Here is a 13,471-nt window from a genome sequence, read left to right as displayed (position 1 = left end):
TTCTCCAGGCACAGAGAAAGATCTCAGCTCACCGTGTCTATTACCAGACTGCTGGGACTCTAAAAGGGGTATTGGCCTCTTTGGAGTATTCCAGAGCAGTGCACTATGGCATTTTCTTTCCTGACATTTTTACTCTCTTTATTCTCTGTTCAGGGGATGGAGAAGATGATGAGACGGAAGACAATGCAGGAGATGGCACCCAGGTGAAGCCAATACTTTCCAAGGCTGAACGGAGCCACATTATTGTGTGGCAGGTATCATACATCCCTGAGTGAGAATTCCTCTTTTCCCACAATGTAAGTGTCCCTCCTCCCGCCCGAATGCCATGATGTACATACAGAACGCCTGCATTATAACTCCTTCTGGAAACTGACCCTGGACAACTGCAACGGTTCCTGCCTTGGACTGTGACCCCCTTGAACCTCTGAACTTGCAGCTTTCATCTCAGGCCCGTATGCTTTTGGCATGGTTAGGTTCTTGTTCTGCTCTGGAGCTGGCATCTAAAAGGAGAAGAATGGCAGTACACCATGAAGTGAGCTTGGAGCCAGGACTGTGGGAAACCTTTGCCCAATGTCAGGAGGGGCAGCTGGAGGGGAGTGGCTAAGGTTCTTGGGTAGGTTGCCTCACTCCCACCTGCATGAGAAAGAAGTGTGTCCCCCAGGTATTCCCTGCTAAAGCAGTGATGGTGAATCACTTCTGCAGCACCCCAGCAGAAATCCTTCTAGTTCATGGGTAGACTCTTCATCTTATCCTTATTCACCCTTAAGCACAGAATAACATCCTCTGGACTTAGAGATACCAATGTCCAAGGAACCCTCCAAAGAGCATCATGGTTTCAGCAGCACTTTGGCTGTGGGGCTGGAGAAGGCAGCAGCACCCTTACTGTGGGGATCACATCCTCCATCTTTACAGGGGGAAAGTCCTTCCTTTACTGCTGCTGGTTGCCTCGGCAGTCATGTGCTGGGAGCCTGCCTGTCTGTCTCGCAAGAGAATTGTTTTGTGGGCTCAAATGGGAGATAAGTGTTTGATTGTCAATGCCAAACAACCGTAGTAGCAAAAGGGTACTGGAATGTTGCTTTTTTAAGACAGAAAAGGCAACACTTTTAACTTCCCTTCCAAAAATTCCATACAGAAAAGAACTCGTGAGTTCATTCCGAAAGGTTCATGTGGTGGTTATCTCTGCTTTGCATTTGGTGGCTTTTAAAAGACAGGCATGGGCAGATGGTGTTGATCTGCTGTGACTTCTACATTAACACATTGAGATTGCCTCATCTCAAGGCTGTGTCTTCTTTTTAGGACCTGCTGGAAGGAGATCTCTTTTCACAAAGACTTGGAAAACAGAGACTTGGCAGTTGGTTAGGAAAGACTGGACAAGTGCAGTCAAGGCTATGTCTCACCTGATGTCACACAGAAAAAGGAACTGAGGCTAGATTCCTGACATCTTTTACCTAACATCACAAGCAGTGACTATGCTAGTAAGTAGTTTGAAAAGATGGAAATTTCTGACTCCTGGAAAAAATTGACAGCCCCCAAGAAAAGTGGTGATAGTCCTTTCTGTCTAAGCACTGCTGAGTGATTGCAGATATGCATCCTGCATACAAAACAAGCAGCAAAAAATGGGCTCAGGGTGAGTGGTTTTGAGCTCAAGATGCAGAATATGGAAGTTCCTGGTGTAGAGGTGTGTTCTCCCTTTTTGACACGGTCCTGCAAGGACGAATTCAGTGTCCCTTGAACATTGTTTTCTGGGTGTGCAGGACTAGGGCAAATTGCATTTGTTAGTGATGAATTTGGAAGCTTGTGATGGTCATCTTGTTTCTTCCTTGACCTGTACAGCACTCCAGGGTTCACAAAGATCTCCTTGTGACAGTATGGGGACAGCTTGGGAAAGCCTCCATCTCCTCTTCCACTGTGTCCTGTGCTTGCTGCCATGGATCAGGTTTGCAGGTCCTGGTGTGCTGCAGGAATACCATATTCCCAGGAGATGCTTTAATGTGGCATCTCTCCTGACACAGCAGCACCAAAACACATTTTGTATCCACAGTTCAGGAAAGGCTGAGGCATAAATTTTCCCTGCAAGAAGGCAGGAGACAGCTCTGGTGAACAGAGGCCTCAGCCAGCCACAGTGGTGCCCCATGCTACGTGTCAGCAGTGCTGGTGACATGAACCACCACACCACTCCTCCCCAAGCCAGGAATTCAGCTGGAGGGCATCTTCTGGGTGTCTGCATACTGGGCTCTGTGATTGGCACGAGGTTAAGGGATGTTTTGAGCCACTGCCTGCATGTTGGGGGAGCTTTCACCAGGGACATTTTGCTGGGGCACTGCTGACTGTTCCAGGCTTCTCATTCACTTTCGCCATATGCGCTCTGTTAGGAAGACTTCTTTGGATTCCAATACACAGTGCATTGAAGTTAACAATACAACATTTAGAGCACAGATTCCACTGTCATGTAATATTTCATCAGTTAGGGCCAGGCAAATTTCAGAATTTGGGCTACCTGAATGGAAAAAAAGAAGCCCTGGTAGGGTTCAGTTCCTTAGTTCTGTCAACACTTTCATAGGAAAGTCAGAATTTGTACCACTGACTGTTCTGTAACTGGTTTGAACAGTTGAAGGGACAGCACTTGGTCTCCTGTCACCCACTGGGCCCTAACAACATGATGGAACCTTCCATCAGGTTCCTTTCCAACTCAATGCTGTGTTTTCCTCCAAGAGAAGCACATGGCCCAGAGGGGCAGCTGCAGGGGGGATACCCAGCCTCCACTGATAGCTCCTGCGGCCTTGGGTGGCTGCTGGGCATCAAGGTGAAAACTGACTGGCTTCAGTACACTTCTCTGTCATATCTCCACTGTGATGTATGTAAAGTATCTTGTATGTTACAAAAGGATTTTTAAAAGTGTCTTAAGGCCTGTAAACTCCGCTGTTTGGTCTGAAGATGGCATTCTGTAAAGAGCCTGCTGTATGAATACATTCCCGTGCTTTGTCCCCTATGCTATCAACAACAAACCATATCTGTTCTGTATGTAATAAACATGTTAACATCAGCTTGGGCAGTGTGTTGTGTTCCTATGAAGGCACTGGGATTGTTGCTCAGTCTTTAACAGGGCACTTGCAAGGATGGGAATGCAGCTCAAGTGTTCCCTGTTGAGCAGTTCAGTGACAAGAAATGAAATGTGGATGGGTCACAAGGTGAGAGCAGAAGGGGCTGGTCCAGCAAGCAACAGTGCAATCTGTAGCTTGTACCAGTGGCAGAAATAAATGGTGGAAATAAAAGGTGGCACAACTTCAGAACTAGAAGCTGGAGCAGAGAAGCATTCTGCTGGCTTCCTGCAACTTTAGTCAGGGTGGCTCCTTCAGGTGAACTGCCAGGGATACCACATTGGGTCATTTTTCAATACTGTACAGATTGGCACTTCACAGTCCCATAGGCATCAGTGATAACAGCATCATTTGACCGCAGGGAGCTTGCTCCTCAGTCCCAGCAGCATTTGGACACCTTCAACAATTTTGTAGAACTGCATTGATTCAAGGGCTAGACATGGCAATGTACAAGGGAACTCTGTCCTTAAGACTGGAGAGGTGCTCCAGGATCTTCTGCCCTAAGGCAAGTCACCTCCACACCACTGTGGTGTGGCACAGGCCAGGGTGTAGTAAAACTGGCAACGCCTCTGCAGTTAATGGAGGTACCTCAACAGCAAGATTTGGAAACATGTGCTGTGATCCATCCTAAATCCCTGGGGCTGCACCCTTTGAAACGGGCAGGAGCAGTTTGAGCAGAGCTGTGGAGGCCCAGGGGCCTATTACCAAAATGCCTCAACCCTGGGGGTGCAGAGGCAAAAGGGGAGAGATGCCTATATAGAACAGTAAGAAAAGGCCTCCCTCCCATGGGCCTTTTGCAGCCACATGTTCTTTTGGGTTCTGGTGTTCTGATAGTGTGTGGGGATTGACATCACCCTTGATCAGCCCCTGTTTACCATTCAGGTACCCTTCCTAGAATGTTCTTCCTTCCCTTAACCTCCACTGGCTCTGTTTTGCCACATTGTTCCACCCCTGTTATCCCCTCGGTTCTCCCAACTCTTATCCACTCCCCTGCACCTCTTTCCTTTGTCCCTATTGAACCCTGACCCTCAGATCTGCCCCTTTTGCCCCTCATTTAACTCTGTGCCCTTAGCCCAATCCTTGGTCCTTGTCCCTACACCTATTCAAAGCTGTGTTCAATAAACCAGTTGTTGGATTGCAAAAAGAAGAATCCATCCCTTTGTCAGCATTTTCTATGGATGTGCTCTGGGCCCCAGGAATGCTAGTGGTTCTTGGGATCTCGTTGCAGCATGCACTGTAACACAGGGCCCTGGGTGAAGTACACCCATGTCCAGTGGCTAAGAAAGCATGTCACTGCCAACACCCTTCAAATAATCGCCCTGTGTTGGTAAACTATCTGTGAGGTAACATAGAAGTTTGGGATGCCCATCAGAGCTCACAGCATGTTCTGAGCATGGAATCCAACACACACCAAACAGGCTGTGCAGCTTCCCAGAAGGGACCTTCACTATCAGGGTAAGGCTCCCAGGCTGTCGGGGCTCTGTGAGAAGACACCCCTTCCCCCAGGTGTGATGACCCTGAGCTCACCAGCAGGTCCTAACTGTCCTGATCAGTGCCACCTAGACCCCCACCTTTACAGGGGCCCTTTCCTCCTATGGCCCAGGAGCCTCACTGAAGCACAACCTGGAGTCTTCAACTGTCTGTTTCCAGCCACCCCTGGATAGACTCTTTGGGCCTGGGGGGCTGCATTTTGACTACATCATCTTCAGGGATTCACCCAAGCTTTTAGGTGAGTCTATACCTTATCTGGTTTTGCTGCTGGCTTGCCTCCCTGGTAAGGGTGACCCATGACCCTTGACTTTTGGTCACGGGTTATTTCTTGCCTTTCTGGGGCTGCTGTGATCAGCACTTGGGTCTGTCCACTGTGGTCAGATTCTGTGTGCCCCCTCAGGGAGACAACTTCTCTGCTGGTGCTACATTGAGATCCTGACTGGATTCACAACTACACCTCCTTCCCATCTCCGTTTTTCTTGGTTTGTGTTCAGTAGTACCTCAGTTATGGTGAGGACAGGAAGACACCAGCTCAGCTCAGTGCCCAGCAGTGAATTATGGGAATCAGTTAAACTATCTTCCAGCCACAGCAACTGCCATGGGAAGGCTCACAGTCCTCAAACTGTGCATTTAACACTACTCCTGATTCTCCCTCTCCTGTATTCTCCCATGCCTTCTGAAGCCAGAAAACTAGATCTGGCACTTGCTCTTCAGTGCTCTTGCCACAACAAGGCAGGCTCAGTTCTTCCCAGACTCTGCTGCTTGTCACAGGACCAGCTTATAACTCACAAGAAAAGCTTTCCTTCATATCCGATGGGATCTTAATCCTTCAGGAGCCTCTGGTGAGGAAATGGAAATACAGGTAGCCACTGTCAATCCGTGTGCTCCTGCCTGATGACAGCCATCTCCTGCTGGCTGGGGCCACATGTTACTAGCCTCATCCAGGCCACACACACCAGGTTGAGCAGAGTCCCGTTTGTGCTCTCCCTTACTAAATCCCTTCAGGATATTTGTGATTTCAGGATGCTGCAGTAAATGGAACACCACCTCCTGACTACCTGCAGACACAGGGACAAAAAAGTTACTTCTGCAGGGAATTGATCTATAGAGCTGAACAGCTCTTGTGCTCCCTTCAACCACACCCAGACCAGACCCTCCAACAGCCTTTGACACATCAGCAGCATTTGCAGCCACTGCATAAGATGAAATACCAGGAACTGTGCTTAGGAGCTCCATGTTTTAATGTTCATAACATGCTGCCCTGGAACAGGGATAATTTACATTTGGCTTCAAATGTTAAGAGCCCACCCCCTTTGCATCACCAGAATGAAAAGAATTCTCCTATTTCTTGACAGCCATCTTTGGGAGTAAGAGATGGATATCTTTGGAATATCTTAGTATTGAAATCATGTTCCTCACTTCTTGTTCACTGCTTTCACATTCAAGTAACCCAGAACATTCTGCTGTCTTCAGAGAACCAGATGCTGTGCCTGAGCCAATGGCTCTGCATTTGGCTGCCATGATGATTTCCAGGCATTGAAAAAAAAATCATGAGTTTTCTTAGAACTGTGCTGCAAAATTAAGAAAACTTTTATTTCCATTTGCAGATACATTTTTTCACAGCTCTGTGAAATACTGTGATATTCACAGTCATTTTTGTGTGATTCATGCAGGACCCAAGTTGTGTAAAAAATTTTATGCTCCAAAGAACTGCAGCTGGCTGACTGGAGCTGTGTATTTAGAGACTATCCAAGGAATCATTTTTGCTGACTGAAACCAAAGTTACAGAAGAGGAGTCTGAGTATATCTGCAGCTTCCCTTTCAGATGAGGTGACTGTAGAGGGCTGAGAAGAAAGCTGGAAACATACTACCATAATGATCACAGAGGGACTCTCTAAGACCCCTTATGCACTGGGCTTCTAACAGGCAGCGAGAGCACATGGGATGCTCAGAACACATAACAAGTCTTTATACCAGTGTCCCTGCAGCTTTTTTCTTTGCCTGATCTTGGGGAGAGGCCAGCACCTTCTCCAGATCAATAATAGGCTCCATGATTGGTTTTCCCTCCTTCTGCCACTGTGCAAGGATCATGGCTCGGAGCAGTGGTGGGTAGGGCAGGAAATGAACAGTCTCTTCAGGCACTGGGGTGAATTTCTTGAAGGCCTCCTCCTCGTGTTTCGGCACAATACGCCAATCATGGTACATGGCTTTGTCAATCTCCCTCACTTTCTCTTCAGTTTTACCTGGGAAAAGATGATGAACACCAGTGGGGAACACCATCACAAAAATCTGACTCCAGACACATCGTTAACTCTTTGGCACCCAAAATGCTACAACAGGCAAGCGGAAACAGTTTTCAAAGGGCTGGATAAATTATTCCCTGCTACACTATAGGATCTTCTGTCCTTGAGAACTGAAATAGAAACAGGCTAGAAGGACTACAGGCAAGATGTTCCACCCTTGTGGATGACACCCTCTCTTAATTTATAGTTTTGCTTTGTCTCTCTCAAGTTCCATTGCCATGGCTAAGGAACAAGAATAATTTCTCCCTACAGTGATGAAAGCTTCCTGGAAAACCAAGTGTTAAAAGTTCTCAACAACTTAAAAGCCTTTGAATGAGTACTATTTCAGTAATTCCAGTAAGGGAAATTTGTATACTTAATATAAAACAGCTCTAAAAAAGAAAACTCACTCATACAACTCCAATCATTATTTTAAAATTCTAGTGAAACAACTTACTTGCCATTGCACTTTTTCCTTTTTAGTGACAATTTTAATTGGAATACTGTCACGCTCATATTGTGTCATGCTTTGAAAGTCTCAGAATAGTCAGCTCATCTAATATGATTTTAGTACTGCTGTTCCCCAAGGTCATACTGTACTGGTTCTCCCACAGCATTCCTTGGAAAGACCTTTTGAAGTAGCTAGATCCCAGTTTTTGAAACGTGGGGAACTCCTTTTCCAATTAGAAGATCTGAGAAAAACAAATTTCCCAGGCAGGTAGCCCACGATTTCCTTGCCACCCTCACGCACCCGGTACTCTCTAGCCCTGCCCCTATGTGTGGGAAAACGAGCCGGTTTTACCTTTGAAAGTCAGGTAGCCCCAGGCTCTTCCATGGTCCATGTTCTGCAAAGAAAAGAGGAACCTGTTGAGAGTGGGTCGCGGCGGACCGGCGGGCGGGAGCTCCGCAGAGCGCAGCGGGGCGGCGGGCAGCACGGGGCAGGTACCTCGGCCATGTAGTCCGCCTTCACCTTGGTGATGACCCAGTAGCAGGGCTCGTCGTGCGCCCACAGCCAGGACTTGCGGGTTACGGTGCGGCCCACGCCGAAGCGCGGCAGGCGGCAGAGCAGCGCGAAGAGCCGGTTCTCGTTCCGCACGTCCTCCCAGGCCCGCACGGGCAGGCGTTTCTGCGTCAGCGGTCGCCGCATGGTCTCGTAGTCCACGGAGAAACGCTGAGAGTCTCGCGGCCGATCCTTCAGCGCCCGATACTCGCGGATCTTCTTGGCCATGGCGGCGATGGGCCGGTGCAGCTTCTTGCGGCCCATGGCGACGGCCGAGGGCGCGGAGCCGAGCAGAACCGAGAGCCGTACCCGGACCCACCGATCCCACCTCTTCCGGAAGCCGTGCCGCGTCCCGCGGAAGTCACCCCGCCCGCCGTGAGCCACAGCCGCAGCGTTCCGCGTGGCCCAGCCGCCCGCGGTGGGCACTCTCCGGCTGTTGCCCGCAGAGCGCATGGCGTGCCGCGGCCTCTCGCTGGGGTGTGGACCTGCCGGTGCCAGCAGGCCCGGCGCGGCCTGACGGTTCTGTGTGCTGGGCGGCTCTCGGGGGAGCCGGGCTTGGTTGTTGACATGCATCTGAACAGCGTCTGGTTTAGAAAAATCTGAGCAGATTCAGCTATGTCAGGGAAAGTTCAAAGCCTGAGTGAACCAGATTTTAGGACGATTAAAGCAACAGGTTTGGCCCAGTCTTCAGTCAGAGGCTGGGCCGCGAGCAAGGAGCTGGGTCATGAAACTCCATACCGGGAAAGACAAAATTCTGACCTGCTCCAGCCATGGAATACTAGCACAGTTAGGCCACACTTTTAGTAAGTAGACTTAAAAGTAGAAACTGCATAGATCAGTCCCTGGATTTTGGCTATAGACTGGTAAATTAAATCTGACAGAAGAGTTTAATTTTTTCTTTGAAATCCCTATGTTAAATTAAAGGAAGTTCAACAATTCCAGCGTTGCTGCGATGTCCTATATTGAAGGCATTCAGGACACTGAGTGGGTTTTTCCAGCAGCCAAGATCAACGTGTGAGGAGAAAGGGGTGCGTTCATGTGTGCTACACATAAAAAAAGTAAACCACACATTAAAAAGTCTGACAATGCTCTTAAGACTAATATGGTGCATCTCTTGAAAAAAGACAGGGGCCTAGGAGTAAGCAGGAGGTACCTGACTGAGAAACACCAGTTTAGAATAAAATACTTGATCTCAATCCACACAAATTTGGGGAAATAGCAGAGCAGTTAAACCACTTATTACAGGGTACAGATTTGGGAGCTTGTACCCAGGAGTTGTGAAGCACAAGGATCAAGCTCGTGTCCATTTAAGACACCCATGCATCAGTTTCTGTGAGCCCACAGAGGAGAAGAGGTGACAAGAATGCTTGAAAAAAATGTGAAATTAGCTTTGTTAGATGGACAGAAATTAAAAGCATCACCATACACAGCAAGTCATCACGGAAAACGATGCAGCTCCACAATAGCTGACCACATACGGCGTCTCCCCCAGCCTGGGAGAACGAGCGCAAATCGTATTCCAAACCCGCCACTTCCTCTTATGGCCCCGCGGGGGATACATATGCAGTCCAAGGGCAGCGAGCAGCGGCACCAGCGGAGCCCGGTTACTGCTTCATAAGGGGAACTCTCAAAGAAACCGCTGTTAATTTGGGGGTGCTGCAGTGCCCTTCGCTGCCTCGGCACAAACATGGACCCGCCAGATGTGGGGGCGGCAGCCACCACCAGAGTGGCCCAGCAGAGTAACACCACCTCACGGGCTGCCACCGGCACTTCCCACCATGCGCTCGGCACACAGCGCTCCTTCCACTGCCACTTGCAACGCTCCACATGAGCTCCTGCGCGACAGCTCCCACGATCCCACGTCCGGCGGGTAGCCCCAGGAACATCCGACTAGAGAGGCCGGTGAGCCTCGCTCCTACCTCGGCCCCGCCCCGCGCACCAATGGGAACCACGGCCGGCACAACGAGGAGGGAGAAGGGAGAGGCCGCTGACAGCCCTACCGCCCATGTGACGGACCGCCTGCCCACTTGACGGGCCCACCCAATGGGCGCGGCCGGCGCTTCCCTCCCGCTGCTCCCGGCAGCCCCTGCGCGGCGCGGCCGGTCTGTGTCGGTAAGATGGCGGCCGTGAGTCTGAGGCTCGGAGACCTGGTGTGGTGAGTGGCGGCGCGGGCTGGGTAGCGGCTGCGGAGCATGGCGGCCCGGGCGCCCTTAGGAGAATCAGGCTGCGGCTGCGGAGACGCAGGCGGGGCTGCACCCAGCCCTGGGAACGACGCAGCGGGAGCCGAGTCGGGCTGGGCCGCTCTGGGCGCTGTCAGCTCGCGGTCGACTCTGGGGAGCGGGTGCGGGCAGGGTGGGGCTTGGCAGGGCAGGGCAGTGATGGGGCCACTGCCGGGTTGCGGGTATCGTCGCCGCCGTCCTTGGGGCGGTGTGGGAGGAGCGGCGGGAGGCAGCCCGGAGCTAGGGCACCGGGCCGGCGGGAGGTGGGCTGGGCTGTGAGCCGGGCCGGCACTGGAGGCTGGCGGGGGCGGTGCATGATGGAAGCTGTGTCAGATGGAGGGATGCGGGAAGCGGGACGGAAGGACGTACGCTGCGGGGTTCCTTGGTAAGCATGGGCTCAGCTCCCGAGGGATGTGAGAAAGGTTAGAGATAAAAGGTGTTTAGGGAGAGCCACGGCACCGTTTCATGACAATGCTTTAATGAAGCGACACAACAATCCAGCGTTTCGTTGCAAGTTGGGGTGTCCCTGTGGAAGCCCCCATAAGCCAGTTCCCCTTGTCACTGCACTCTTACCCTAAAACAGTCAGAGCTGTGATTTTGTGTCTTCTGGTTGGGAGAAGTAAGAGCATTCCACTGTGCCCTGTGAGCACCGATTAAGTGTATAGGTTCTGCTATGCTGAATGGGCTAGGCTGTCCTGCCAGGGCTCAGAGAAGTAGCTAATTCCCAATACGTAAATGCATGCATTTATACTGATAACCCAGATAAAAAGAAGTATGTGCTTTAGGCTGCGACAGCTGCAGCTCTCATCTGAAAAATTTACAGTGCTGGGAAGTTGTCTAATTTATATAGCAAAATAAGCAAACATTAGTTACTTTTAGCATATTTATTTCAGATAAGATTTTGGGGAGTGTTCTGCTCTCAGTGTTGGAATGCAGATTATCCTGCTTTATTTTTGTACATGACAGCCAGGTACTGTCCCTAGAGCTGTCACAGGGAACTTTTAACAACCAGACAGCAATAGCAGAAAGGGTTTGCTGATTTTTTTTTCTCAGTACAGGAATGGGAGCATTGAATATGAGACATGGTCATAGTCACAGCTCTTGACAGTGTTCCTGCCTGCCCCTGGCTTCTGAATCGTCTGGGCAGCATTGCCATCTCAGGGGGCTGCAGTGCCACTTGCTGAGAAGTTTTGTGTCAGGAGTTGTTGGGCCCCACAGGTTCTTTGCCTGTCTCTTGCAAGACAGTTACTAATGGGGTTTTGAGAGTACTGCAGCACAAGTCAGTGACAAGGGTGAAATAAGGATAAAGCTCACCAGGAAAGCTGGTGAGCTGAGGGCTAAGACTAATGTCTCTTTCTCCTCTGTGATTATTTCTAATATTGCCTAGTTTTCATAATGGAAACATTTGCAAGTGTAAAAAGTAGACTTTTCTGCCTGTTTTTTAATGACTTTTTGTATCTTTAGTTAGTGTGGGGGTAAGCACCTGACGAAAGTGATAGTGTTGAATCTGTTGAGGGGATCCTGCCATTAGTGCTTTCCTGTGAGAATCAGAACCTCGGATTTCTGAGCTGGGAAATGGTGGCCACTCTGCTCACCGACTTCTCCAGACAGGCAGATGGACATTCTCAACCTGAATTGTGGTCTGATTGCCTGCATCAGTGCTTTTTTTCAGTTCCATATGATGAAATATCCGCACTTATGGTGCTGCAGTGGCTATTTCTTTTGTATCTTGCAGGCAGTGTAGCTGCTACTCTTCTCTTCAGTTCTGACTGTCCAGCAAGGTCAAACAGACTGTCCAGAGACCTGAGTTAGGTGCAGATGTTAGCCATGTGTCCTGCCTTGCATAGAAGGTTTGGACTGCAAATTGTAATTAATATGAAAAGTGACAAAATGTGAAAAAGCAGACACTGGGATAGTTGTTTTTTTCTCTGATTCTAGTGCCTAATACTTCATTTTTTCTCTAGGGGGAAGCTGGGCCGCTACCCTCCATGGCCAGGGAAGGTGAGGTTTGTTTGTATTTATTGTTGCTGTCTTAGTTTTCATGGGTTGTGTTTTTTTTTTTTTTTTGTTTGGATGCACATTTTTTTGTGTTTTCCTTCTGCGTAGGGAAAGCTTTGCCTGAAAGCACATATACCCCACAAATATAAAGTGTGAACTAGTTTAGGGCTTTATTTGATCTATTATCTCAGTCTGTCAGTAACAGGTGGTAGTTCATATGGAATGAAAAGCAGAGACACAGCTCTGGAATTACTAATGTTTCCCAAATTTAGTTGTTTAATCCCTGTCACTTTCTGCAAGACACATTTCTTTGCTTCCATAGTAAGTTGGTTAACAGTACTATGTTAAATAATAGACATGAGGAGTCTGGCTTCTCAATATACTGTTTTAAAGCTGTGGTTTTTGAGAATTATTTGGGGTAATTTGATCCTGCTTCTGGTTTGGTTAGGGGTTTTTTGATTAAAGATTAAAAAAAAAGAATTTTATATGCCATTTCTATTATTTCTACTTCTCTGAAAGACTTTTTGTCTTTTATGTTGTATGAGGGCTAAGCATGCTGAGGTAACGGCATGAGTCAGGGAAAAGAATTATTGGTGTGGCCGACAACTATATATATTTGGTTTTTGGATCAAGTTAACACCAGGCTCATGTACAGGTGTCACCTGTATAACTGAATGTTAGCTTTTCTTCTTACTAATATTTTAAACTTGATAAGCAATCTATTCTGGGAGTAAAGACAAAATTTAAATTTTAAGGATTACCTAAGTGGAACAAATTTTTAGTAATGCCAGTTATCTTCCTAATCAGATTTTTAAAAAATCTGTAAAGCTGAACACTGGCTGGTAAAATCACAAAATTTGTCACTATGTGCTTTTTAATTTTGTTTTCTAATCACCTTTAGATTGTTAACCCACCTAAAGATCTGAAGAAACCTCGAGGAAAAAAGTGCTTCTTTGTGAAGTTTTTTGGAACAGAAGATCAGTATGTACCGGCTTGTTTTCATCTGGGGAAAATATTGTACTACATAGCGTAGATCTTTGTGGAAGAAATATTTACTAATTTTTTTTGTGGAAGAAATATATACCAATATTACAGTGCAGTGTAGCGTCATAAAGGATTTCCTTTGAACCACACAATAAAATAAATTCAACTATTACTACATGATGTAGCTGCTCAATGGGGTGTAGGAAGACTGTAAAAACTTAGCTTAGGACTTGAGTTGGTGCTGTGATGATAGCTCACCACTTTTAGGTGTGACATGACTCTTAGATTTTAGCCTGTAACCATGAATGAGAAAGGTACAGCTCAGTATTATTTTGCTGCCAGAGGAGTACAATTGACTATATAATTGCCATTTGTGAAAGAATATACTGTCCTACTTGC

General features: G+C 48.2%; 3 protein-coding genes across 34 annotated transcripts in view; 2 read left to right on the top strand and 1 right to left on the bottom strand.

The window, feature by feature from the left end:
- Nucleotides 1–3,043, top strand: part of MAPK8IP3 (mitogen-activated protein kinase 8 interacting protein 3) — a 73,257-nt gene extending 70,214 nt beyond the window's left edge. For 28 of the 30 annotated variants that reach the window (XM_015642789.3, XM_015642777.3, XM_015642773.3 and 25 more), the window contains one exon: nt 154–3,043. In XM_015642789.3, the coding sequence (XP_015498275.1) occupies nt 154–275 (122 nt within the window). In that variant the 3' untranslated portion in view covers nt 276–3,043. The remainder of the gene's footprint in view (nt 1–153) is intronic. The other 2 variants (XR_001524097.3, XM_015642758.3) reach the window with 2 other exon arrangements.
- Nucleotides 3,044–5,812: 2,769 nt separating this feature from the next.
- On the bottom strand, nt 5,813–9,963 carry MRPS34 (mitochondrial ribosomal protein S34). 2 transcript variants are annotated; one of them, XM_033517818.1, is made up of 3 exons: nt 7,818–9,963; nt 7,674–7,735; nt 5,813–6,832 (listed from the first exon to the last, which is right to left on the bottom strand). In XM_033517818.1, exons 1-3 carry the CDS (start codon nt 8,442–8,444, stop codon nt 6,829–6,831), a joined length of 693 nt encoding a protein of 230 aa, XP_033373709.1. In that variant the 5' UTR covers nt 8,445–9,963; the 3' UTR covers nt 5,813–6,828. The 2 variants fall into 2 exon arrangements, with proteins under 2 accessions (XP_033373709.1, XP_015498296.2); XM_015642810.3 differs by having other exon boundaries at nt 7,674–7,716; nt 7,818–8,248.
- GLYR1 (glyoxylate reductase 1 homolog) overlaps nt 9,937–13,471 on the top strand; it is a 24,726-nt gene continuing 21,191 nt past the window's right edge. For both annotated transcript variants that reach the window (XM_015642809.2, XM_015642806.3), the window contains exons 1-3: nt 9,937–10,026; nt 12,055–12,091; nt 12,990–13,069. In XM_015642809.2, the coding sequence (XP_015498295.1) occupies nt 9,989–10,026; nt 12,055–12,091; nt 12,990–13,069 (155 nt within the window). In that variant the 5' untranslated portion in view covers nt 9,937–9,988. The remainder of the gene's footprint in view (nt 10,027–12,054; nt 12,092–12,989; nt 13,070–13,471) is intronic.

The sequence above is a fragment of the Parus major genome, chromosome 14 (assembly GCF_001522545.3).
Source record: "Parus major isolate Abel chromosome 14, Parus_major1.1, whole genome shotgun sequence".
NCBI lineage: Eukaryota > Metazoa > Chordata > Aves > Passeriformes > Paridae > Parus > Parus major.
The sequence above is the reverse complement of the archived record's forward strand: the minus strand, read 5'-3'. Positions and strand labels throughout refer to the sequence as shown.